At 38.5% G+C, this 24227-nt stretch overlaps 2 protein-coding genes and 1 long non-coding RNA gene across 4 annotated transcripts; all 3 read left to right on the top strand.

Annotated features, from left to right (window-relative positions):
* The first annotated feature begins 467 nt into the window (after positions 1-467).
* LOC110850698 (metabotropic glutamate receptor 2) lies at positions 468-7255 on the top strand. The gene is made up of 25 exons (XM_022098216.2): positions 468-603; positions 678-718; positions 790-1058; positions 1121-1992; positions 2083-2209; positions 2350-2379; positions 2794-2960; positions 3058-3228; positions 3307-3339; positions 3420-3458; positions 3534-3606; positions 3705-3740; positions 3836-4051; positions 4175-4346; positions 4406-4512; positions 4596-4745; positions 4829-4962; positions 5027-5139; positions 5204-5386; positions 5488-5680; positions 5747-5954; positions 6017-6093; positions 6166-6445; positions 6507-6827; positions 7223-7255. Exons 3-24 carry the CDS (start codon positions 1004-1006, stop codon positions 6788-6790), a joined length of 3720 nt encoding a protein of 1239 aa, XP_021953908.2. The 5' UTR covers positions 468-603; positions 678-718; positions 790-1003; the 3' UTR covers positions 6791-6827; positions 7223-7255.
* Positions 7256-15038: 7783 nt separating this feature from the next.
* On the top strand, positions 15039-16396 carry LOC110842086. Of its 2 annotated transcripts, none has more exons than XR_004833758.1 (3): positions 15039-15304; positions 15380-15974; positions 16085-16396. It is a non-coding gene; the product is annotated as an uncharacterized LOC110842086 (long non-coding RNA). The 2 variants fall into 2 exon arrangements; XR_002547288.2 differs by having other exon boundaries at positions 16088-16396.
* Positions 16397-17592: 1196 nt separating this feature from the next.
* LOC110862589 (piggyBac transposable element-derived protein 4) lies at positions 17593-19430 on the top strand. The gene is made up of 3 exons (XM_035854190.1): positions 17593-17644; positions 17705-17848; positions 17905-19430. The coding sequence occupies exons 1-3, from the start codon at positions 17593-17595 to the stop codon at positions 19428-19430; spliced, it is 1722 nt and encodes a 573-aa protein (XP_035710083.1).
* Positions 19431-24227: the final 4797 nt, after the last annotated feature.

Raw genomic sequence — 24227 nt, forward strand, 5'->3', positions numbered from 1 at the left:
TTCGAGAAGTTGATTGAGTATCGAACAACTTTCGTACGTGACCTCTCGACACGACGGTCCAGTCTCTTCAATTATTTCGACATCACTTTCTTCCCCCGAACTGACGTCATCATACAATTCGTAGAACTTTGATGCCATTATTTGGCGAGGATCGTCAGGCGCGAGCGACCAAATACTTACGTACGGGACCTCTTGATACGACGGCGAGTTGAAAATTGCCTCGTATGGGTCGAAATAATCTTCCTCGTCGCTTTGAGAAGTTATATCTATCTTCTATTGTCGTCGTCGCCGTCGCCACTGTCACACAATCGTTTCTTTCTAAATCAACGATTTCTCCAGCCTTCGCAGTCTCACTTTTCTCCTTTGTCATTCTGTGAATTTGAGATTTTAATTCACTTTGCACTCGATGAAGATAAGTTGATAAAGATGTGTATCTTATCCAATAATTATGATCAGCAGGAGTTTATTAAGTGCGTAGTAATTATGAAACAATGTTTTGCAGGGAGAGTTGAACTTTACACGAAAGTATGGGAACCATACACAAGGGCCTCAATGCTGTGACGGGACGGGAGCACAAAAATAGAGCTCAGCGAAACCTGAGAGGTCAAACATTCCACATCAACTTTTTTCCACATTCTTTGCACATTCACATTTTCAAATTCTTTTCTTTCTCCCAGAGATCATGACCACTGCGTAATCGGACGGAAGCATCTAATTAGTGAGTACGCATTATTTATTTTATACAATTTTTAAGGAAACTTTTAATTTAATTTTTTTTCATTAAACTAGAAGAAGACTTATTGTTGTTAACAACCGCATCGTCAATTCGCAGCGTCCTTCCTCCATGTCGACTTCTCAGCTAGCCAGGAGAGCCTTGAACAAGAATTTCATATGAATAAAATGATTTTGGCCACCACATTTTAAAAGAGACGGTTTACCACTACAAATAAGATAGCATACATATGTATAATGCAGTTACACAATACATACAAACATCGAAGATATGTCCGCAGGAATTCAAAAGAAGCAGAGAATACAATACAGCTTCATTCTCCCGAGTAAGAATTTCTCAACTTATATAACTCATAAATTTCTAAAAGTTTTGAAACCTGCCTTCCAGATGTCACCGTGTCCAATTTTCATCCAACTTCGCTTCGCACTGTTCCCATTCACCAGTTTTCTGGCGTGATGCAACTCTGCATTGCTCACTTTTCTCTACACTCGCACTGCTTCGGGTGCAGACTTTCTCTCACACGGAGAGAAAGCTCACTTTCTCTCTCTCGCTCTTCAACTCCACTTTCCAAAACTACACATTCTCCTCTTTCCACTCCACTTTCTCCAAAGAAAAAAAGAAATTCTCACCATACCCCACTTTACCATTACGCATCTACTTTTCCCTACTTTCTCTTCCAAAACCATATATCCACTTCAGCTTTCACTTCCACCTCCTCAGTCACCACGGACCCTCCGACCTCTCCAGACCGTACTCCATTCCCTCTTGTGCTCTGTCTGATGAAATTGCTCATATTCCTCCTCCTGCCCCCACTGATCCATCCATCCCACCACGACCACACCTACCCCACCCCACACCAAAATATCGACCTGGACCCTTCAAAACTTCGCTTCCTGGCAACATCTGGACTGACAAACTCATTCCAACATCATACTCACGGCAGGGACAATAACAACCACTCCCCCACGGCCACGTTGCTCCACCACCTCCGCCATAAACACCCCACCCACCAGATCGATTCGATTGAAGAGTTGATACTCAAGTTAAAATTGAAACGTGCCCTTCGCTCACGTCGGCATGGAAACCGACAGAATTTTACTGGCAGTAACATCGGCATTATCTCCGAGTTGTCCAAGAAGTTGAACATGACGTGGCCACTGAAGCGTGTGAGTGTTATTGAGGGGGACATCTGGTTGGGGGGATTGATGATGGTGCATGAAAGAGAGGACGCTATTATTTGTGGGCCAGTCATGCCGCAGGTAAGGATTTGGTTCAGTTTTTGTGTGGATAAGAACTTTTTTTCTGCAAATTTCGCAACGGGTATTAAGCTTTTTTTTGGTAATCTTAAGGGCGGCATTCAAGCCTTGGAAACCATGCTGTACACCATTGACTGGATAAACAACAGGACAGCGGATTTCATCCCAGGAGTTAAGCTTGGAGCTCATATTTTGGACGATTGTGACAAAGATACTTATGGTAAGCTGTGGCAAAATGGAATTGTGTTACTTTTTTGATGAACACAATTCAAGGCTTTAAAGTAGAAAAGAAGTTGCGAAATTTGGGATAAATTGATTTCATAAGTAGTACAAAGAGCATACCCATTTATTTGTCAACAGGACTCGAACAGGCGGTCGACTTTATCAAAGGTAACTCAACCAACTTTTTTATTTACTTACTTGCCTCCTCGTGTCTACCAGAAATTTGTACTTGTCAAACTTTCCCATAAATTTGACCGTTTCCATGTCAACGATATATGATGACAAATATTTGTCACGCGAGTGAATACTTTCTCCATGAGTAGGGCATAAATAAATTTAAACTTCTTAAGAAAGTCTTGGTATTCTAAATATGCCCCACTTTTTGGGCTCATTAAAAATTCAGAAAGGCAAAGTTCTTGAGTGGAAAATCGATCCATTTCATGCAAACCAAAGCAACAGGGGTTTCTTGACAGATATGGAAATTATGAGAGCGTTTTCTTACTTATTATGCGGATTATGAAAATATGCAGAGAGGGATTAAAATGGCAACAATGCTACAAAATTTGCATATCCAATTATTAGGATCCATCTCCAACATTGATTCATCCATAATCGACTCATCCACCTGCGCTTCTGCGGACTCCTCCGCCCACCAGAAGCACAACGTGATTGCGGGCGTGGTGGCCGCACCCTCAAGTGTGACATCCATCCAAGTTGCGAATTTATTGCGACTTTTTAGAATTCCGCAGGTTAGCATGAGAATAATAAAAAGAGTGCGATAATAATAAAGTAAATCACGTTATGCAAGGCCACACCTCCTTCTCATTTTGTTAAAATAACACACAGATCTCCTTCTTCTCCACGTCGCCAGAATTGTCAAACAAACAAAGGTTTGAATACTTTTCGAGGACAATTCCATCCGATAAGAACCAAGTGAAAGTTATGGTCGAGCTGATTAAAACGTTTGGTTGGACGTACGTTTCCATCATTTATGAAGAGAGTACTTATGGTATCAAGGTATGATTTGAGACATGATAAGGAGAGAAAAAAGTTGGAAATTAAATTTTAAAAATATTTATGCAATTTAAAAAATAGGCTTTCGAAGAATTGGAAAAGTTATTGCCAGAGGTTAGATAACTTTTCGATTAAATGCAATGCTTAAATAAAATTTAGTTGAACAGAATCTAATTAAATCTATCAAATGTTAGAACAATATTTGCATCGCGACGAAAGAGAAACTCGTCAAGGTAAGAAAAACCTTTTCACTCGACCCCTAAAATAATAACTATTAATGATTAATTTTAAAAATTCTCCTCGTCAAGGATTCGGGCGTTGCAGAGGAAATTATTTATGAGCGCATCGTAGATAAATTACTTCTCACTGGACAAGCTAAAGGTTAAAAATAAATTTTTTCCAGATGATTAAAAATTAGCCTTATATTCTAAAAGTCACGAAAATCAATTTTTTTTTATTTCTATAAATAACAAAATTAGGAGTAATAGTGTACGGGTCAGATCAAGAAGTGAAAGGTAAGACTCATTTTCAAGAGATTTGTGAAATAATTTGCCTTCGTGCTCTTTGTAAATACTTGAAATGCTCATAAACCTTTAAAAATATTTAAAAGGTCTCATGGCAGCCGTAGGTAGGAGAAACGCTACAGGAAATTTCTCCTGGATCGGATCCGATGGGTGGTCAGCGAGAACATTAGTTTCAAACGGAAATGAAGCCGTCGTCGAGGGAACGCTATCGGTTCAACCCAGAGCCGAAAATGTTAAAGGATTTAAAGAATATTTCTTAAATTTGAGCCCTAAAACGAATCTGAGAAATCCTTGGTTTATAGGTGAGTTAAATGCATTAACCCAGTCCTTAATTAAATGTTTAATTGCTCGGTAAAGAAATGGGGTACTTAATTTAATTGCCAAACTTAAAAAGGGATCTATCTTGTACTTTCTTCCTCCCATAGAATTCTGGGAACATCACTTTTCCTGCAAGTATCCCAACTCCTCTCGAACCCCGTACAACCAGAATTATGACCGTTGGTGCACCGGGGATGAGAAATTGGACGTTTCGATGGCATTTGAGGATCAATTGCAATATGTGTCTGATGCAGTGATGAGCTTCGCGTACGCTTTTCGGTAAGTGGATAAAATACTCGGGCATAGTTTAGCATAGAAATTGATTTTAAATCCTGTAGCGACATGCATCGAAATTTATGCAATGGAACGTATGGACTCTGCTCGAGAATGATTCCAGTGGATGGGACCGAGTTGTTGAATTATTTAAGGAAAGTGGAATTTGATGGTGAGGAGTTAATTTACTCGGGGTGGAATTTATTTTAATTAAGAAAATCTCACATTACCCTTTCGAAATTTCCATGAGAATAGGATTATCTGGAGATTCGTTTCACTTTGATGAATTCCAAGATGGTCCGGCACGCTATAATATAATCCATTTTCGTCGCAAGGGCCCAAACAATTATAAATGGATTAGAGTCGGAGATTATAATGAGGGATTACTAACTTTAAACATGAGCGGTAACATGCATTTTTAATATGTATTACTTTCAAAGCCATATAAAGTAAAATATGGCTTAAATAATTATCCTAATAATTTATAGAGATCTGGTTTCCTTCAAATACATCAACACCACCGGTTTCCGTGTGTTCAGAGCATTGTCAAAGAGGCGAGGCGAAGCAATACTTTGGTGGCGACAAGTGTTGTTGGAGCTGTATCAAGTGTTTGAATTATTATGTAAGAGTTTTTTTATCGGAAACGAAAAAATAAAATATAAATGGAGAATTGCACATTTCCGCAGATTGTTGATCGTACCGACGAATCTGAATGTTACGAATGTCCAATGGGAACTCTGCCAAATGAAGATCACACAATTTGTGTCCAGATTGAAGAAAAATATCTAAAACCTGGAGAGTAAGTTGGAAAAACTTGTGTATTTCATTGCCAAAAATAAAAATAATTGAATTAATTGTTTCAGCCCATCAGCCATTTTCTCCATGTCGTTTTCACTAATCGGTATAATAATTACGGTCACAATCACATTTATTTTCATTGCCCATAATGATACGCCCGTCGTCCGGGCGTCGTCTCGAGAATTGAGCTATGTTTTGCTGGCTGGATTGTTGGGATGTTTTGGATTAACTTTTCTCTTTGTCATTCGGTAAGGTTTTGTTTGGCTAGAAGAGTTGCGTAATACAATATTTATTAAATCTTTAATAAAAATTGGTTATGACAATGATTTATCCGCTTGTATTTTTGCAGACCGAAATCTTGGCTTTGTGGAGTGCAACTATTCCTGACCGGGTTTATTTTCACGGTTGTGTACGCCGCCCTCTTGACAAAGACTAATAGGATAGCCCGAATTTTCCAAGCAGGAAGGAAATCGGCTAAGAGACCCAGTTTTATCAGTCCGAAAAGCCAGTTGGTGATTTGTGGTGTTATTTGTACAGGGCAGGTTCGTGACTCGACTTGCGTAACGATGGTAACAGTTGTAAATGAGTAGGTTTTTATGTATATATAGATGTTTATAACTACAATGTGGTTATTAATTGACCGTCCCCTCGCCACCTACTTTTATCCGACACGGGCCGACAACTTCCTCATCTGCTCAGCCTATATCAACCATTCTTACATTGTGGCGTTTTTCTATCCACTAATGATCATCGGTACTTGTACCGTGTATGCTGTATTGACCAGGAAGATACCCGGAGACTTTAACGAGTCGAAATGTAGGTTAATCATTAAAATTGATGTAATTATTATTATAAATATTACTGTTATTAATATATAGGCATCGGATTTACCATGTATACAACTTGTATCATCTGGCTCGCATTCGTCCCGATTTATTGGTCGACCGGGTTGCAGGTGAGACAATTTGTTAGTAATTATTCTTTTTGATTTTTATGATTGCATAAGTACTTACCTATTTTGCAATAGGTTTCCTTGCGCATATTTTCCATGACCATTGCCATCTCTCTGTCCGCCTATGTCATGCTGGTGTGTCTCTTTGGTCCTAAACTGTACATCATAATTTTCCATCCCGAACGAAATATCCGGCAATCTATGATGGCGCCGAGTCAAAGACATGCAAACGTCTCTATGGCGACGGGCCAAGTAAAATTGGAAATGGGTGGGATCAAGGGGGACGATTTAGTGGGGAAAAATGTTAACGGACTGGACAAACTTGTCGTGGTTGATAATTGGACATCTATGGAGGGTGAGTTGAGATTATTTTTTTTAACTGACAGTCTGACAGAATTCGTAATAAAATTTGACAGAACCCATCACCATAACAATCACACCCACTCCGACACCATCGGCCAAACAGAAAATTCAAATTCACCCCGTCTCCAACCAAACGACGCAAACGGACGATTACTTGACTCTTTCCGTGGGAAATTCGTGCGGTAAAAATTTCAACTGTGAGTGTGGTGCTGGTGCGGTAAGTGACCGGAGCGGGTTACACCATCGATTCAGCTTCAAGAGGGAGAAAGTCTTTAATGAGGAAATCGTGGACTTTCACGGGAACGGAGAAGACATCGAGAAGGAAGTCATTCTCTGATTTCTTTGGACTCTCTCTCTGATTTTTTTGATTCGGGGTAAGTCAATTTTCCCCAAGTTTATAAAAGTTGCCATAGATACCAAGGCTAAAAAAAGTTTCAACACACCACAATTTTAATCACCACAAAAAAACCCTTACCTCAAAAAAGTGGCCACTTGGGAAATCTAGCTCATCTATCGAACTTTCCACTTTCTCATGATCCCGAAAAGATCCCTCTTCCCAAAGTGGATTACATTATCTCCATGGAAACTGTGTTATATAGGGATCAGCCAGCAGTAAAGATGTAGAGAGATCAAGTATCTCAAAATATTCAAGGAGAGAGAGAGAAAGACGCCATGTATATAATCCCTTAAAAGAAAATAGTTTCCATGACAGCCAAAATTTCCCAGGGATGAAAACTAATACATATTTTTTATCTTTTTCTCTTTACAGGTGTACATTTCTCTTCATGCAAACAAAAAACTACAAAAAAATAACCTTAACGACAACACGCCATACGAATAGTTGAGCCCTATACTTCCGCATGGCTGGTTGTTGTGTGAAAGTGTTACAAAAAATGTATGCAATAAAATTTAAGTTTCTTTAGTTACAAAAAACAAACAAATATGTGTAAAAAAACTGTTGCATTTATTTCTCCTGACAAATTGATGGGAATCGATTTTTATTGAGTGTTGTCATGCAACGTTTATGTTGTGTGTGTGGAGGTGTGAATGTTATGGGAGTTAGTGTGAGGAAGTGTAGATCAGGTTGAGTGGGTCGTGAGTAAAGTAAGAAAAAAAAACTTTTGGTGAGAAAGTTGAGACAGAGTAATCGATCCATTGGTATGTATGTTTTCAGCATAGGCTTCTGGGTCAGGAAGAGGAAAGGTATTGCAGTCAGTGGTGGTGAAAGCTGTCCCAGTTATGTATGTATCCATTTACTCCTCTCTCTCTCTCTCTCTTCCCATTTCCGGGGCAAGGGGAGAAAATTCGATTTCAATAACTCGATAAATTATCTCGCAGAATGAGATTTATTACACAACAACAAATGTCTCGACATAATTAATTGTCTCTGTGGACACTGCCGTACAAAAGGGAAGAGAGGGAAACACAGACTGAATGAAAATGAACAAAGAGTTCTCTAGTCTCACGGGGATACATGATTTAGCCGAGATAGGGAAACATGGGGTAGCACACTGTTATTAATTTCTTTCAGAAACGTACGACAAGTTTGTCGTCATGACAACGGGTCGCGGGAAGTAATGAGTATCTGCACTGCGGTCGTTTGATGGAGAGTGAGAGAGAGATTGAATTGATTCACCTTTTTGTGTCCCGTGGACGACTTTTTTTGGATCCTTTGGACCGTTGTCGTTCTTCGTCGTTCTTTAATATGAGAGAAATGTCACTCAAATTCTTGGCATCATGATGCGTTCAAATATTGGGATATTGATTATTTTCTGCTCTATACAGAAGGATAAAAGTAATATTGGTATTTTTTGGCAAGGGAAAAAATATTATTCCTATGAGATCTAGTCATTGGGTGAAATTGTGTAACGCATCAATACGTAATTGGAAAATTAATTCGCTTTTACAAATTAAGCTCCCTCCGATGAGATGAGATGAGATTATTCTGTCCATCCAGTTTTCTAATGATGAAATAATGCGATGAAGTCTAATTAATCTAGCTTATGTATCGGTCGGTATATGGTTAACAGGAGGAACTAATTATGATTGAGTGACAGCACGTGTCGTAGATTATGTAGCGCTGGAATATGTATGTATGTAGCTTGATGGGGAAGGAAGGGGATTACAAGAGGACGTCCAAGGCCGAAATATTTTGCGCCGACTTATTTTCGTCGTCGCAATATTTTAATGCCATTTTTTTAATCGGAAATGGGCCAAGTGACTAAGCGTCGTGTTGAAAGAGGATACTATTTCATAAAGTTAAGTATCATTCATACACTAATGGTTAGTTTTGCTCGAGGGCCATACAAATTTTGTAAAGAGGGTTATTTAAAGAGAGTAAGTAGAGTGTGGGAGGTATAAAAGGGAAGTGGGGGTGTGATTAATGCGGATTTCATGTCGTCGATGTCAAGTGGATCAGTGGTTTCCTTATCCACTTACAAATACTTATGTAACTTTTGACTGGGCGTCACTTTAATGATACTACCGTCGTATTTGTTAAAAACGTCGCAATTTCTCACTCTCAATCTCGAGCATTTCTCATATTTCCAATTTATACTACTTTATCCCAGGAAAAAGATGACCGGGCTCGAAGAGTGAGACAAGTAAGATAACATCGAGCGATGATGATAAGGGAATTTCTCAAGTAATCCCTTTGTTATTGTTGACTTTGACTGTCTCTATCCTGTTGATATTTGCCTTTTGTCCGAACAAAGTGCTCTTTCTCTTTGAATGATTTCGTGAGTGGAAATAGCTCGGACTGCTCAACCAAACTTTGAGATGGGGCGAGAGGGGGTCGGGTGGTAGAGAAATAGAGAACTAGAGAGATGGACAAGTGAGCACTTGAAAGTTTGGTAAATATATTGGAAACTTGTTAGTTATATGCATGTGGGGGTTCAAGTTGCCATGACGACTGGCATATAGCTAAGTAAGTCTAACCAATATTTACATAGTAAATGCTCAAATCCCTATGACAAGGGCCTATGTATTTCCAATATAAGCCCCCTATTTGAACATTTTAGAAACAAATGGCCTACTGATTAGTCACGAATTTCATTCAACAAACTAATGAAACTCTGTCAGACTTACTTTCTCTCAAAAAACTTGACAACTTTCTCTCTCATCTGACTCTACGTACTCACTTTCACCAAAACGTATGTACGTTACGTACGTACGTAGACAAAAGTATGGCAAATCCGTCAAATGCAGACTACTCCTCTTCACTTCACTTCACTTCACCTCCGCCTCCTCCTCCTCTTAATATCGTTGTCATGGAGATAAATCGAGTTCTTGTGTCGTTATCTTATCAGGAAAAAACTGGAATTAATTCGCAAAACTTTTATTTAAAAAGTTTATTTTTTTCCGTCTACAAATTTTTCCACATGACAACAAATTTTCCAGTTAAGAAAGTTTGTTTTGTAAAAAGAATGGTACACCGGGGTTTGTATTAAAACAAGAGGAAACTGTCACCTTGACGACGAAGGACCAATCTTTCTCGTCCCACGTTTCTCCTTGTACTTACTTTCACTCAATCCTAAAATATGAATTATTCAAAAGTTCTCTCTTTCTCTCCCTCTCTCACGGAACGGAGTGCAACAGTTGTGCTGAAGCTGTCATTTTTAGTGTCACACACAGATTTTCCATTTCCATGGAAATCTAACAAATTAAAGTACAAATTAAGTCTCTCTTTCCTTCCCGGTAGAAAAGTCAGGTTGTGAATTTTAATGACATTTTTTGTCCCGCTTTTTAAGAATCCAATCAAGTCGTAAAATCCAATGAATTTTTATGACAAGGGAACACGATGAATATTTAATCGCTAAGCTGACAAGTTTCTCTCTCCCTTTAAAAAAGAATTTGCAAGGTTAATTTTCAGTTTTCATGGTGATTTTTTAATGGAGTTTTGTTTTACAAAAACAGAATTACGTATGTAGAGGTGAGGACCTACTAGTTACACAAGTTAAGTAGCTGCTTTTTTCTTGAGAAAGACCTCGTCGCCATTTCCTTTGTACTTTCCCTTAAAATAAATCTCTGTCCACTTGACAACCGCATTATTTTTGTAGATCTTTTAACAATAAATCATTCCGTTTGGTCACTGGGTACAGTCCATTATCGTGGAGGTGATAGATGTCTGGGTTACTCATTTCTGACAGTTGTAGAGATTCACGCGGTTTCCATGGTTTCGAAAAAAAATGTATAAAAACGCAACTTTTTTTACATAAAACTTCTGTTAAACAAATCTCCACGGGAACATAAAAACTTTTTATAGTGGAAAAAACTAGTGCGAAAAAGTTTCAATCACCACTTTGTGGTTGGAAAACTATTTGTATTTCGTAGCAAATCGATTTCTTTTATTTATTTATTCCCTTCGTATAGGCCACACGTATGTATCTATCTTCTACGCGTCAAGAGTGGGGCACAATATATAAATAATTGTTCAATTAGAACAACGACTCAATTATTTATGACGCAAATTGATTGATCTTTAACCTCAGAAGGAAAACACGAAAACACAAAGTGGGAGACCCTGGAGTGAAAATTGGCTCAATTATTTTCCAACTTTGCTGTTAATCGAGAAAATTAGTCTCGCCGTCATAGCAACGACTTTACCACATGTAGCCGATCTCTCTTACATATAACTTGACTTTTTCTTCTTTCATCCGCATAAAACTAAAAACACATTAACCTAGAAGAGGGTCATTTTCACGTGATTTTTTATACTCAAAGTCACCACGATTTGATGATACTGCAGTGCAGGGATTTCACGTAGGTGGAGTGTGTTTTATGGGCCCTTTTCTCTTCTGGGCGTGGTAACCTTGGAGATTTTTTATTTTATTTTTTTCCCTCAAAAACCAGGGATTTCCTAAAAAAATAGAGAATTTCCCTAAACCTTCGACTCCCTTACTTAATTGCACACCTTTTACTTACCTTTCTTTCTCTCTCTCTCTTTTTCTGTGACAAAATTTGTTGGAAGAATAAAAAATCCCACCTTAATCCGCTCACACGGAACGCACACAATCTGCTCCGCTCAGTAAAGCCGAACATTTATCTCATTTTCTTTTATATCCGTTCCTTTTTTACACACTCTGCACCGGGTTTCGAAGTTACCATAATCCGAGTAGACATGCTATCATATTATTTTTTATTGGTTGCTATCGTAACGGTAATTAATTGTCGGGGTGCTTCCTCCCGTTAAGCAGGAAAGAATGGGCAGGAGAGAGAAACATATGTATATTTTTTCGTCAGTGCAGTATATTTTCGCCAGGAAGAATAAAAGGGTAAAGTAACTCTAAAATTTCCTGTAAGCGTAGACATATCCTGGCAGAATTGACAATTTACAAGGGATCGCTTGTGTTTAAGTGGGCTCGTGATTCTGCTCGTATAAAAGAGAAGAGAGGAAAAGAGACGAGAGGAGAGAATGATATCGATTGGAGAGAGAGTCAGAGAGAGTCTACGGCCGTATGTGTGTCGTCTCATGTTCTTCTTCTGCTGTGGAGAAAGCAGAGGAAAGTAGAGGAAAAGTGTGCGAATTTTAGGAGAACTTTTACTACTGATTTTTAACAGGGGAATGAAGGACTAAATTGGGGTGCGTTTTATGTTTATGAGGGGGAGGAGGAGGAGTACGTGGAAGAAGTAAGTAGTTAAATGGGAGGTGGAAATTTCAGGTTTTTGCCAGATTATTGTTTTTCTTAGGTAGTGAAAACAGGGAATTCAAAATATTCCAATATACGAAACACATACATCCCACACACAAAGGAAATATATGCATGCAGAGAAATGCAAGCTCAGGCCATTACATAGGTCTACTGGGTCTTTGCTTCTTCTTCTGTGGTATAATACGCGCAGCTATCTCGCCAAACCACACGATTTCTTGGTGTATAATAACTCGAAATTCTAGACTCTGCTGCCTTCCTCCCTAGCTCCGTGTAGTGTCACGGGTGACTGCCTCACTCACTTTCACTTCGCATTCACTCCAGAAATCACAAAGTTGCTATGGCAACCTTACCCGTAATTTATTTATTATTATTCTTCCCAACAAAAATAAATAGCTCCAAGGCTACAAAAATATTGGCAAGGGGTCAAGAAAATGGTACTCGATTGGATATGGATGGAGTGTTGAGTGAAGGAGAAAAAGCGTCTTGTTTTCTTTTATCCCCATAGAAACCAGGATATTCTTCTTAAGAGCGAGGAGAGGGAGGCGCACTTGTTTTGCAGAATCTTTTAGGAGGATTTGCTTATTTTAAAGATCAATCTCCACAGCAACGCGTAAATTGACCAGTTTGTTAGACCAAGGGCTAAATTGCCCAAATTGGAGCCTCGTTGAAACAAAAATCGAATTTCTTTTCCAATTTAGTCCCACAAAATGTGATTTGGTCAATGGAAGAGAAAAAGAAAGGAAATGGGACAGAAGAAGGAGATTTCCTCGTGTCCATGACGACTGCGGAGAAAAAGATCATTCTTTTTTTTTAAAGATTGGGATGGGAAGAAGACGAATAATCCCCCAACTTGCTGCCCCCCATGAGAAGAAGAAAAGGAAGGCATAACCCACCGCCCAACCAAAAACTAATTGCTCAGAAAGCCTCCCACACGTTCAATCACACAATCTGACAATCAAAAGTAATGACTTTTTTTCTCTCTTCTTCTTCCTTTCTTTATTTCCTCCTCCTTTTCTTTTGTGTGTCGTTGAATTGATTTCTTTTGTTGGGGTCTCTATGGATGAAGAGAGAAAAACATGATGTGTGATTTCTACCTCCTTATTTATTTTTATTCTTCCGGTATGTGATCTTGAGAGTTTGTCGTCACTGGGGAGAACGTGGATTTCAATTTATTTCAACTTTCGCTCATCTCACTCTCTCCACTCTCTCCGCAGGACGACGGTCTAATCTGGGGGAGATTATTAAAAAATTTGCATACTCATAATCACTTCGTTCCCATGGAAACAAACTGACCCGAAACAACCCCCAGTGGAGGAATCATTTCAATAATTGATCCAATTAAGATGCAAATGTGCAGAGGCCGCGTTCCGTCCGAATCCATTTATTGCGTAATTCGGGATGAGAGACAAGTAGCAGAGTTAAAGAAGAGAGAGAGATTTCTACAGAATATGTACGTGGTGGATAAACTTTGTTACATTTCCGAGGAGGAAAAGTGGGTTATGTTTTAGCCAGAGGGGAAAGTTTGTTGCAAAACTGAAAGGTTGTGTTTTTGTTCTCGTACATTGTATGCAATAAATTTCTTGTTGCTAGGGAAACTCTACGCGATACAAAATTTATGTAACCAATCTAACAAAAAAGATTACCATGACAACCGATTTAGTAAGTATGTTCACCATGACATGCCACTAATTGAATAAACTTTGCGGGAAACTTTTTCCATTGAGAGAGCAGAATTGCTGGTTGCACATACATTCAAACCGGAAAACTAGCCTAATTGGACCAAAGCTGGAGCAAGCTGGAACAAGAGCGGAAGTGTCCATCAAGTGGGTTTTACTTAGCAGGGAAGCCTCAAAGTTACCCAGCCATTAAACTGGTAGGTGAAAAGGTACGGTACAGGATACATACATATGTATGAGGATGGGGAGTCCTACTCCGCCCAAAAGAGGATGGGGACCACCCCCTCGGAACAAAATTGCCACCATTTTCACAATAACCTTATCGTCTCTCCGCGAAGAATATGCAAGTCTCCATGGAGACGAAATTGAAATTCTCTCCACGTTAACTCGTCTTCTCATCATCATCATCACAATTTTCCCAAGGGAACTCTGACACCTTTTTCGCATCACAAAATTCTCACAGAAATTCATCCCGAAATCCGGCCAGACTCGTAGGCGGGGGTTGTCATGGTGATTTAAAATAATAAAAAAATCATCGGAGCGTTACTAAATCTCGGTTAGTCGCACCTGAATAATTTTGCGGTGAAGAGTGTCAATATTTGAGTGAGTGGGATTTGTAGATTTCAGTCGAGGTGAAAGTTGGATTTGGGAGAAAGTCACGAATTTCGAACGTGAGAAGAGGTCAATTTGACATCAAAGCGGGGTTGAAGTTTGCTCTTTTGTGCGGTGAGAATGCCTTAGCAGAGGTGGTGGCGTGGTGGGTGCATGCGGTGGGGGTTTTAGTTGCTATGGAGATTTCCGACTTGGTAGGCAGTCTGGCAGGTGGGGGTAATTTAGCAGGAGTAATTTTTACATCAATAATAATCAAACAAAGGTAGACTAACAGAGTGTCCAATTTTTTGTCCTCTTTTTCTATTGTGTTTGCACATCATTACACAAAATGGGGTAGGTTGTCATGAAAAAGTTTACTTAGCAGAGTAGATGTCACGCAGAGTTTTTGTATTTTATAGTATGCAATGTAATGGATTACCATTTGATTCGTACCTGGTGCCTAAAAGATTTCCAGTCGTTGGCATGACAACGAAAATAACTATGACATAATCCCATTGCAGCGATACATACTAAATTATTCAGACCGACATCCACCAACCACTAACTCGCAGTTGTCATCTAATTTATAATTCATCCATCATTAACCATCCTTCACATTTGCATGACGGCCTTAACGCTTCTTACACAAGGGGAACATTTCATATGCATAGTCAAAAATAAGGAGGAGATTACACTAAAAAATCAATTTGTCTGCAAGGATAACGCCATAAAATCTGGTTGTGAACATCATTACGCCGAGTATAAGAACAAGACGGATTTTTGTGTGGGTGCCATACCAAATTGGATATATAAATAGCAACCTAGTGAAGTATATTGTACGAGAGAAACAGAGGATATACATACAAAATGCACAGAAATTTCGCAATTTTCTTGGCCATTTTCTTAATCGTGGCTTTCGTCGCGGTTTCTGTGGTAACTGAATAAATTCCTCCTCCTTACGTATTATTTTGAGATTTTGTAAAAATTTAAATTTCTTAAATTTCACAGTCTGCCGAATCAGCGATCTGCACCTTGAACGCGGCTGCTTGTGCTGCCGGATGCAAAACTGGTGGAATGGGGGGTGGAGTTTGCAAATCTGAAAACGGCTGTAATCGATGCGTTTGTTCATAAATTATTTTGTGAGAATTATTAAAATACGGGTAACGGTTTGTTTTCGTCTCGGAATTGAATAATTTATGCAAATTTGGTCCAACAAAGTTCTATAATATTGAATTAATGGAAAATTTAATAAAATGCTATTGAATTAAGAAATTGCTGTCGTGTTGAATTATTAATTCAAGCCGTAGGTGTGGATTTTGATGGATTATAATTTTGGGAGAGTGAAAAGGGAGGAAGTGAAGAGTGAGAAAGTGAGACGGATGATGAAAGGTGTGGAGAAAGCAAAGTGAAAGGTGGAGGATGGATGTGGCATGGGATGTGCGGGTATATTTTGCAGCCTGGCAGCAGAAGGGGCAGCAGGTGGCTTGGTGTGCCTCCGGTGAATTAATAGCCGAATTAATTTTGGGGAATATTGGACAAGAGAGAAAAGTCAGAGCGGAAATGCGTTGAAAAGTTGGTGGCTGGATTAGTAATTTCGTATTAGGTAAAAGTGGGCATTACAATTTTTGATAGTTTTTTAAAAGTAATTCTTGCTTATTATTTTTGTGGAAGTTATTTAAATTTTCGCATTTTGTTTAATTACACGTTGGATAGCAGACAAGAGCACAAATTCCGAATTTCAGGCAAAAGTTTGGCTAAATTTTTCCAGCGACACGTCTGCCATCTCGTACTGGAGAATGAAATGAATTCGAAACTTGGAGAAAGCAACAAGTGGTTGGGAAGAGACGGAGGAGAAATTCGACTTTCATACGATTGTGAAAGCATATTTTAATAAATAATTTATGTAATGTTGCTTCATCCTCAGATTTGTAATTATTAGTGCTCAATTGTTTCACAATTTGGTATGTCAGTCTAATATTAACTAGATACATAATAAGAATATATTGACTGTGGAGTATGCATAAATTTCTTATTGTGTACTTGGTTCCATGAAAATTGCGCTATCTTTACGCATGCATTATTTATAGAAACTGTATTTAATACAGACAGACTGTCTTTGAACTTATATATCTACATACATAAATGGATATATTGTGCACTATATAAAATTTTCTGATTGCAAAGTAGTGTTTCAGTACTTTGAGACCGGACGCACCTCATAAGCATTTTCATCATTTTCTAAAACTGGTGGGGATTGCTTTACTGCATCCAAGCAATAGCTTTCAAACCATACCTATAGTTACTTTTGTTAGTTTGAATTGCAAATATGGCCTACGTGTGTTCCGAAGACTAGCCTTCTACGGCCAATTAAATTCAAAAATTGGCAGTAATTTAATGCTGCAAAAATCTTCATATCTCCCAGAATTGGACACAGACAAACTTACCAGTTTAACTATTTTCAGCCCGTTTCAAAGTTCAATAACGTCACCGATTTCGGTTCAGCTGCAAGTACAATAAAACTCGATCGCAACTTGAATGTCTTGCTGTAGATTTGGGAAAACAAGTTGAACCCGAAATGATACAATAGTGGCGCACATTAATTAAGTATTTCGACAGCACCGATGAAGACGCTAAGTGTATTGTATTATTATTAGTTTCCATGAGGGCGCTCATTATGTTGCCTCCATTCAGTCCACCTTCCAGTACACAGTGTATCAGGAACCTTGAAAAAACGAATAAATTATTTTAAGGACTATGCCCAATGGGGGTAGTATTAATATGGGGGGTTTAAAAAAAGGGGGTTTGATCAGGAGTCGGGTTGTTTATCGAATTTTCAAAAAGTCCCAAATTTCCCCTAAATCCACACCAACTTTGATTAGAATTTAACCCTTTAATTCGTACGGACGACAATAGTCGTTTTTGAGAAATATCCATGGTGCGGGAGGACGACAATTGTCTTCCGAAAAAATAGTGCCATGGTGCGGGAGGACGACAATTGTCTTCCGAAAAAATAGTGCCATGGTGCGGGAGGACGACAATTGTCGTCATGCCAAAATTTTTCCACCATGCGGGAGGACGACAAAAGTCGTTTCATGGAAAAAAATAAATATGCCAATGTTCTAATTATTCGTCTTCGTCATCTTTGCATAATATTTAATTATTAATTAGTTATGACTACAATAAATTGTGAGAACTGCACAAAATCTATTCAAAACAAGAAAATGGAGGACGGCGAATCTCAAGACATGTTTGCAGACTTTGTGGACCAGCTCGGTAAGCCAAGGCAGAACAATAACTTTCTCATCCAGATTTTCATTTCTATTTCAATTTTAGAGTACAATATTGATTGCGATCGGGCTGAAGATTGTACAGCCGAAGGATCTGAAGAAGAGACCGATTCCGGCGAGGATGAGGATATGTCATCTGATGATGAGGATCTCGTGTCTCCTGATGATGCAATTGGTTCACCAAGCCAATGTAATTATTATCATTATCATTAGCAAGGTACGCATTATCACTCTGATTATGTACAGCGGAAATCCTCACGACTGCACCTACTACACAAGCGGTACCTTGGATTTGGACACCAGGGTCTCATCACACTCCTGAAGTGCAAGATTTCGATAATTTAGCTTCTGGTTGGGCTCACCTTATCTCAAATTCAGATTCAGAACTAGATTTGTTTCTGAAAATGTTCGATGATGACTGCAGAGAAATATGTCTGTCTGAAACCAATAAGTATGCTGATCAAACTGGAAATTGTCGCACAAAACGATGGGTGAAATGGACTGATGTCACAGATGGAGAACTTCTGAAGTTTATTGCTGTCCGGATGTTGATGGGAATAAACAAGAAACCAGAAATGAAGAAATTTTGGTCGAAAGATCCCCTATTCCATTTTCCAATAATTGGTCAGATTATGCCCCAAGACCGTTTCTTCGAGATTCACAAGAATCTTCACTTTTGTGATAATACTGAGTATGTGGCTGGAAATAGACTCTTCAAGATTCAAAAAATTTGGGATAAAGTGAACGCCAACTTCAAGTCTTTTCTCATACCCCATAAGAACTTGAGTGTTGACGAATCCCTCATTCTCTTCAAAGGAAGGCTCTACTTTCGTCAGTTTATTCCGAGCAAGCGATCAAGATTTGGAATAAAAACATACTCCATAGTTGACGCTGAAACTGGGTTCATTCTATTTTCGTACATTTATTCTGGCAAAAACGAAGACCTACCATTCTCGACAAAAGATTATGGATACGGTGGTGCAATAGTGCTGGAATTGGCGAAGCATTATTTGAACAAAGGGCATCACATCTACTGCGACAATTTCTTTACATCCCCAAATCTTGCTCAGTTTTTACTACAAAACAAGACGTATCTTTGCGGAACTCTTAGGAAAGGAAGAAAAAATGCAGCAGTACCACCACAGAGAATGCAACGGGGTCAAGTTGAAGTTTTCTCGGCGAACGGCGTTTTGAACGAATTTTGGAAGGATAAGAAAGTAGTGCGTATGATCTCAACGGTACATGAACACAGCATGGTAGATGTCGAAAAACGTGATGGAACAATTGTTCAAAAACCAAAAAGCGTGGTTGATTATAACAAGAATGCCAGAGGAATTGACCAAGGAGATATGCAAATGCACTTCAATTCGACCAAAAGAAAAACAAGGAAATGGTACAAGAAACTATTTTTTCAACTAATTGACATGTGTCTCTACAATTCATTCAGAGTCTTCAAGTACCTTCACGGAAATGCAAAATTCTTGGATTTCCAACTGCAAATTATCCGCCAGATATTGGACAAATTTGGACTGAAGAAAACCATTGTTCAGGTACCATCGCGAGATTTGCAGCGCTTAGGGGGCCGTCATTTTCCTGAATATAATTCAAGTACAAAAGGAAAGACTCATGGCTCCAGAAAATGTCATTTGTGCGGAATGAAGGATGTCACGGGTGGCAAACGTAAGGAGACTAGGTTTCAGCTTGATACGTGTCTTGTTCCGTTGTGCATTATTCCATGTTTTAAACTGTATCACACGCGTAAAAATTTATAAGTTAATTGGTTGATTCATAAATTGTTGCTAAATTTTCTTAGTTAGTTTTATGAATTTAATGTTACACGCTCAAATGTTCATAAATAAAATGTAAAATTAAAAGTTCGCATTAAAACAATATGACTAAGTTAGTAGAAATATTTTTCTATTGAAAAAATTAAAAAATTCCATGAAAAAGTCCTCCCGCATTGAGGGCAAAGTTGACCCTGTTTCCTCCCCGCAGTAAAATATAGCGACTTAATTTACATCTCCGCATCAAAGATAAGGATGCTTAGAAACAACTTTCAGTTTAAAGCAAATTCATGTATCCAAGTCCACGAATTAAAGGGTTAACACTGGTTAAAATGTGGTATCACACATTGCTCGTACTATTGTCTTGCAAAAAAACAAAATGCAACGGACGTTAGGTGTTTTTGAAAAGAGTCCTGAAAATTGCCAAGTTTGAAGGGCTCTCAACTTTTCAGTCCTTCAATCTGAAAACGCGCAGATGAACTATTAATTTGAAGTACACCTATTGCACAGTGTGCCGAAAACTTTAAAAGGGAATGAATTATTTTAAGGTCTAAAACTGTTCAACGGGGGTAGGGGAGCATACAAATGTGGTTCATTTTGGTTTTCAAACACTTCAACCTGAAAATGCACAGGAATTTCTGAATTTTGAAACATTTAGCTCCACAGGACTAACTTATATCATGACCTCGGTCAAATCTGAGGAGCTTTGCAAATTGAGGCTAAAGTTGACGAAAAAACGTCGTGAAAAGGGTGGATTTTGAAGGGCCACTGAACCCTACAGGAGAAATATTAGCAAAAACTGACGTTTGCATAGTACGGTGTATCTCCAGTATAGTATCTTATTCCATGATGTCACTTTCCTACCGTCAACTGCTGCATCAGAGTGACAGTATAACTCGACCTGATTGCTTGTTCTAGGTAATATCCATATTATAAGCGAGAATTTCTGTTGGCAACGGAAATAAGCGTCAATTTGTCCGCCGCAAAATTTTGCTCGTGACACAAATTTGATTGATTGATTTGATTTATTAGTAATCCTTTTTTATAGCCTGTCGGGCTTATAAAGGAGCATAAATTGTAAAATATATAAGTAGATAAATTGAGCTCCTTATCTCCTAAGTAAGGTTTATTAAAAAGTGTCGTGCGTGGAGTGCGCGGTAGAGGATTAGTAGTGTGTGTGCGTGTAAATAATGGTAAAATAATCAATTTTCCAAGATGTCGGTTCAGTGCTGGGATGGAAAAAAGAGTGGGAGAAAGTGCTATTGCCTGTCTAAATCGAAGCATAGGGAATAGGTTTTTGCGGAGAGCGAGGGGGGTGGTTGATAGGGCGTGGAGGCGACCTGCATCGGAGGGGACAGAACGCAAGGGCCGGGGCTGTGTAGCTGAGCAAAGGTGGGGAAGGAGGTAATACGGATTGGTATTCGTGGAAGAAATAAAAGCACAGAAAGTCAAGTTTTAAATGACGCGAAAGTTCAAAAAATCGTAATTTAACAAATCCGAGAAGGTAGGGTCATCGGGTCGTTATTGCCGTTATCGGGGAGTTGCTACCTATGGTGGTTATCTGGATTTGTTGCTTATTGGTGGTAACTGATTGTGGTTATCTGGAACCTATCTGGAGTTTTTTGGCCGTGGTAATATATGCCATATAACCTGTCATTGCCAGTGCCTTCAGTCGGCCTAGGCAGTGAAGAATAAGCCAAACATAATGCCAACATACTGCCAATTGTAATGACAGTGCTTAAGGGAGTCTGCAATAGCAGAGAGCCACGCATTTTTCCAGACCTCGAAGACAACACACTTCCAATGGAAATGGAAATGCGAATGTGTGTACATTGCAGAATAAAAATCTCTGTGGGACGGAAAATTTCCCGTTCTATAAGCTCAATGTATGTTAAAAAAGGCCAAAGTTGTATTTATTCGTCCCACTGAGATTTTTCACAGGGAGAGGTACAACCAACTGTATACCTATTTGTACGACTGCATATATTATGTCTTACGCATTCCGCACGCCAAAAACTTCAGTAGCAGTTACGTTAGAGAGTTGTCCTATTTTTATTGAATTCCACATGCAATTGTCTATCAGAAACCATGTTACGAAATTTTTTGTGATACAAGGTGCTAAAATGACAGATCGGACAATCGACGTGTTGCAATTTCTCAGAAACATTTTGGTAAACATAAAAACCCGGCATTTTTCAATAGCTCATTAAAAATTGGAACTAATCACAAAATGGTCGACCGTACCATAAAATGGTCCACTAACATTGGCGGTGTTTATAGCCGAAAACCGAATTGAAGGGAACGATCAGAAAGGTCACAAAAAGTCATGAAGGTGCGCAAAACATGAATTCGACCGAATCCATACCGTAGACAAAGAAAAATTTCCCTACAAATGAACGGGCCAAGTAAAACTAAATACGTCTAAGGCCCCTACAAGTAGAAACAGACCCTTCAAAAGCCGGGCGCTGATCATGCGGTACGCGCTTGAAGAATGAAAATATTTTTGAAAGATAAGCAGACTTTTACAATTGAGGCAATATAAAATTCTAAAGAGGGCCATATAAAGAGGACCGAGGACCCCATATATTATTCATAAAAATTTTAAAAATAGTAATCGGACCCACCATCCAGATTCTGTGATTTTTTTATTCGGCGTAGATTGGATTTGGTCAAAAAAGAGAATTTTCATCCTCTGGGGGTGAAATTTCTTGTAAAAAAATATTTCTTGAAGTTATCGACCGAATGGGAGAACCACTGGGCCACACCCTATTAAAAAATAGCGACTGGACATTCAAGCAGGGCTCCGGTCCTGCTCATGAGACCAAAATACTAAATGGGTGGTTGAAATCCAAAATTCCTGACTTCGGACCGAGAATAAAATTCACTGCCGCCGAACCTCAATCTCTGGAATATGATATGTGGTCCAAACTGAAGCTGGATACATGTGCTAAACCACATACAAGTTTGAAATCCGAGAAAAAAATCTGTCGCTTAGAAATGAGACTAATATTCCTTGGAACGAGTGCGTACCGCGAGTGGGATGTGGATACCTAGACTTTGGGCTCTTGTAGCTTCGGAAGGAGGAAATTTTGAAAAGTGCTCGGTATATTTTGTACGGAATTTAATGGGGTTTCTCGTGATATCGCTCGTTTTTTAAAATTCACTAAACTGAGTCCGCTACATTAATTTGTATAATGGACAGAACTTATTGCAGTAGTAGGTCGGAAAGTAAAATTTTGGTATAAATGGGGCAGTGATTACAGTAAGGAATGAGAATTGTTCGGAGATTTTTTTCTTAGTGAGGCAAATACCTAACAACGAAAAAAATTACTAAGTATGCATTTGACCCACCCCAAAAAAGTGACCATCTGCGATATTTCAGTCATTTCTCAAACGATTTTGATGAAATTTTGCACCGATTATTCTTACATAATATAGAAACGGGATCTGATCCGACTAAGCGATTACGTCATTTTGACCGGAATTATGGGCAAATATGTAGCCTTAGAAACACATTTGTAATTATTGCTAGTTACTAGCAAACTTTATCAACACTTTGATACCCACGAATTGTAGAGCAGTTTATCCCGAAAATTTTAAGGATAAATATATCAAAATCCGTTAAGAATTGGCTTAGTTATTCCAATTTGAAGTTCAGAAATTCCTACGCGTGCTACGAATCATTGTCATTGACAACGACGCAAGACTAATAAATTGAAAACAAATTAAGCATTCAAACCTGTAAACAGCACAACTAATCGTTATTTCTGTAACACAATTGGTAAACTGCGTGAAATTGCTGTTGTTGGTGTTGCACCTCCAGATCAGGTGTATTGATAATCTAGTGACCAAAATGATGTAAATCGATTAAGAAACAACGGATTTATTCAATTTTAAAAACCCAGCATTTAATAAAATTATTCCGGATCAAATTGATGAAAAGGAGCAGTGCAATGCAGTAATCCCATGGACAATTAAAAGTTATAAATAAACAAGGTCCCTAAAAAGGGGAAATCTTAGTGAGGTAGTGTAATCATAAGTAATAAATAAAATTAGATTGCAGAATTTTTGCATCACCGCTCTCGGTTCCATTTTTAACTGGATACACTATAAATTTTGCTTTGCATACGGATGAATTCTTAATTTTATTGAATAAATTCAGGAAGTAATGCATTTTTACTATATATATATATATATATAGTGAACGAGAAGTGGGTTAAATTACTTGCGATATACAAAATATAATGGCTAAACAATTGTGAACTATGTACGTACTTATTTTTTTAAAAAGATACAAATCTATAATTTCAATTCAATATATTAATTTGGATATTCTATTAAGACGAAATCATCGGACGTTTTGAGGGGGCAAGTGTTATATTTAAACGATTAATGCTCCAAGTTAAAAATGGAACCGAGAGCGGTGATGCAAAAATTCTGCAATCTAATTTTATTTATTACTTATGATTACACTACCTCACTAAGATTCCCCCTTTTTAGGGACCTTGTTAAAATTTTTATGCCGTCAACTTTCTACGTGAACATTAAAAATTAGTTTCACTTCCACCGGCATCAGAGTTTCATCTACACTCTTAGGCAACTGGTATTGAATCATTTCGAATCATTACCGGACGGAGTACATACATATATGACTCTACCGGCATCGGTAATATCGATCGTTACGGCGTAGTAATGAGGTGGTAATGAAATCTATACCACTCAGAATCAAACTATAACCAATCCGGTAAGGAATTATTACCAAATCAATACCAACACGGAGTACAT

Source organism: Folsomia candida, unplaced genomic scaffold, assembly GCF_002217175.1.
Source record: "Folsomia candida strain VU population unplaced genomic scaffold, ASM221717v1 Fcan01_Sc001, whole genome shotgun sequence".
In the NCBI taxonomy this organism is placed as follows: Eukaryota; Metazoa; Arthropoda; class Collembola; order Entomobryomorpha; family Isotomidae; genus Folsomia; species Folsomia candida.